The sequence below is a fragment of the Gobio gobio genome, assembly GCF_949357685.1.
Source record: "Gobio gobio genome assembly, chromosome: 7".
Lineage (NCBI taxonomy): Eukaryota > Metazoa > Chordata > Actinopteri > Cypriniformes > Gobionidae > Gobio > Gobio gobio.
Genome location: NC_137103.1, coordinates 57,310,184 through 57,313,746, shown reverse-complemented (window position 1 = coordinate 57,313,746; position 3,563 = coordinate 57,310,184). Strand labels below are relative to the sequence as shown.

Here is a 3,563-nt window from a genome sequence, read left to right as displayed (position 1 = left end):
TGGTATGTTGACAGTTCAGACTGTCTTTTACTGACTGAAATTTTATAACTTTCCTGCAAGCGGTTCTATGGGCTGCCATAGACTCAAGAGCAGAAGAAGAAACGGAAGAATAATAAGCATGCCAACGGATACAAGGTGTCCACACACCTTCAGTGTGTGAACACCAAACCAATATTTAGTAGAGTGCCAGATTTCATAACTTTCCCCATATGGTTCTTCATGCTGCCATAGACTAACAGACTAACAGATAGAACAGATAGTTCGCACACCCCTAAAAAAGAATCAAGACGAAACACAAGAAAACACTTCCCTAAGCCGATAATGTGATTCCTGCTGTCAGTCACACAGGCGTCACCCCGTCTGTCACTCACCCCTGCGCTAAGCAACAAGCTCAACCTTTTAGCATTTGCAATCATGTGCTAAGTGAATCTGTTTCCAAGGCAACCTGGGTTCCCGCTAAATTCCCCAGAGGTGTGTGCTGGTGAGCCTATTGTTTATTTCCTCTTTGATTTGGTAGATATTCAAAAATAGAAGAAAAAAATGAAATAAGGAGGTTGTACAAAATATTTTTTTTTTTTAAAGATGACATCACATCACCTGCAAACATATGTTTATTAATTTTATGTACAAAAACATAACGTCTGTCCGAATTACAGAATAACTTTTAATAGATTTTTTAATAAAAAAATTGACAACTCTTGTTTTTTTTAATGGAATATAGCAGTGTATATTCTAAATGTTTTATCGGTGGACATCATTGGGTTAATAATCTTGAATCAGAATAACAGCAAACCACAACCGTCCAATCAATTCCGCACCGACAAAATCAAGCCCCGCCCTACATTTGTTCTTGTTTGCGAAGCATTTCACTCACGCAATAGGGAAATAAAGACAAGCACGAGGAAGAGGCGTTCTCTTGTATAGCAGATCCTGGTTCAAGAGTTAATTTAACCAATATCCCCCTAATCCCAATGTCTCCCTGAATCCACGCACGATCCACCACTTTGGAACTGTTGCGCATGCGCACAGAGAGGAGCGGAGGTGCCCGAGTGCTGAACCCCGTCATTTAAAGAGATGCTCCAGCGCTGACAGACACGCCACACATCGTTTCCTCACTCTCAGGATATCACCTGTCATGTTTCCTCCACGCGCAGGATGATTTCAGGAGCTTCCCGGGGCTTTTTCTGCGCGCGCGACGGCAGATGCGCGGCGTCTCGGTGTGGTTTCTCCGGCACGGATGAGCCATGAGAGTCTGGGCTGAGCTTTAGTTCGGGAGTTTGGGGCGCGTTTCTGACCCCATGAGGGGAAACGAGCGAAGCCAGAGGAATGACTCGCCCTTCTGTGAAACTCCTCTCAACTTTCCTCGCGTGTCTGATAGAAATGCACAACTTCAGGTACGTCCTTCAGTTCTTCTGCCAGACCAGCGGCGCAGGGTCAGTGCTGTATCAGATGGACACGCGACGAGCGTCTCCTGTTCTGCAGATCCGGATGCGCGTTGCCATGGCAATTATAGAATGCTCGAATTAAAATTAGAACGTCAAAGAAAACATGAAAGAACAATCGGAAGTTACAGATCCGCGCAGATACATGAAGATTCCATTCTATATGTGTGTAATGTTAAGAGACCAGGGCTAGTTGGCGCGCGCGCACACACACACACACGCACACAAACACACGCACTCACACACACACACACACACACACACACACACACGCACGCACGCACGCACGCACTCACACACACACACACACACACACACACACACACACACACACACACACACACACACACACACACACACACACACACAGACTAAGGATAAGTGATGCCATAGAAGAACCGTTCAGTGATCAGTTCTTGAAAGAACCTTTTGTGCATTTGAAAGGTTCCATAGATTTTAAAGGTTCCCCTTGGAACCATAAATGCCAATAAATTACCTTTATTTAAAAAAAAACATAAAGGTGTAAAATTAGAACGTCAAAGAAAACAAAAATCGAAAGTTTACAGTTACAACCCGATAAAAAAAAGATTCTATTCTATTTTTGTAATGTTAAAGGAGACAGGAGATCCACACACACACACACACACACACACACACACACACACACACACACACACACACACACACACACACACACACACACACACACACACACACACACACACTCTCTCTCTTTCTCTCTCTCACACATACACACACACACACACACACACACACACACACACCTACACACACACACACACACACACCTATACACACACACATAGACACACACACCTATACACAAACACACACACACACACACACACACACACACACACACACACACACACACACACACGTCAGGTTCACTATCTTTGTGGGGATTTTCCATAGGCGTAATGGTTTTTATACCGTACAAACTGTATATTCTATCCCCTTACACTGCCCCTAAACCTAGCCCTCACACACACACACACACACACACACACACACACACATGTTTGTTTTTGTGAAATGTGAGGACATTCCATAGGCGTAATGGTTTTTATACCGTACAAACCGTATTTTCTATCCCCTTACACTGACCCTAAACCTACCCATCACACACACACACACACACACACACACACACACACACACACACACACACACACACACACACACACACACACACACACACACACACACACACACACACACACACACACACACACACACACACACACACACACACTGCCCCTGCCCCTAAACCTAACCCTCACAGGAGACTGTGCAGTTCACTTTCTGTGAAAAAAAACTTGTTCTGTGTGATTTATAAGCATTTTGAAAAGTGAGGACATGGGGAACGTCCTCATATTTCACCCTCTTTTTGTAATACCTGTGTCATTATACACATTTGTGTCCTGATATTTCACGAAAACATGCCCACACACACACACACACACACACACACACACACACACACACACACACAGCTCCCAAAAAGGATAGTTTGCAGTGATGCCATAGAATAACCATTTTCCCCACTATAAAGAATCTTTTGTGCACTCTAAAAAATGCTGGGTTAAAAACAACCCAAGTTGGGTTGAAAATGGACTAATCCAACGATTGGGTTGTTTTAACCCAGTGAACGGGCTGTTAGTTTTAACCCAGTAATTGGGTTGTTTTAATCCAGTGATTGGGTTATTTTAACTCAGTGATTGGGTTGTTTTAACCAGCAATTGGGTTGTTTTAATCCAGCGATTGGGTTGTTTTAACCCAGCAATTGGGCTGTTTTAACCCAGTGAATGGGCTGTTAGTTTTAACCCAGCGATTGGGTTGTTTTAATCCAGCGATTGGGTCATTTTAATCCAGCGATTGGGTCGTTTTAATCCAGCGATTGGGTCGTTTAACCCAGCGATTGGGTTGTTTTAATCCAGCGATTGGGTCGTTTTAATCCAGCGATTGGGTCGTTTTAATCCAGCGATTGGGTTGTTTTAATCCAGCGATTGGGTCGTTTTAATCCAGCGATTGGGTTGTTTTAAGCAAACATTTAACCCAACCGCTGGGTTAGTCCATTTTCAACCCAACTTGGGTTGT

The 3,563-nt window shown here is 43.7% G+C and overlaps 1 protein-coding gene across 1 annotated transcript in view; it reads left to right on the top strand.

Annotated features, from left to right (window-relative positions):
• Nucleotides 1-1,298: 1,298 nt before the first annotated feature.
• The window catches only part of glra2 (glycine receptor, alpha 2), a gene marked incomplete at both ends in the record, with an annotated part of 35,907 nt that continues 33,642 nt past the window's right edge, over nucleotides 1,299-3,563 (top strand). Inside the window, one exon of the mRNA XM_079820787.1 lies at nucleotides 1,299-1,394. Coding sequence (XP_079676913.1) covers nucleotides 1,299-1,394 — 96 coding nt within the window. The remainder of the gene's footprint in view (nucleotides 1,395-3,563) is intronic.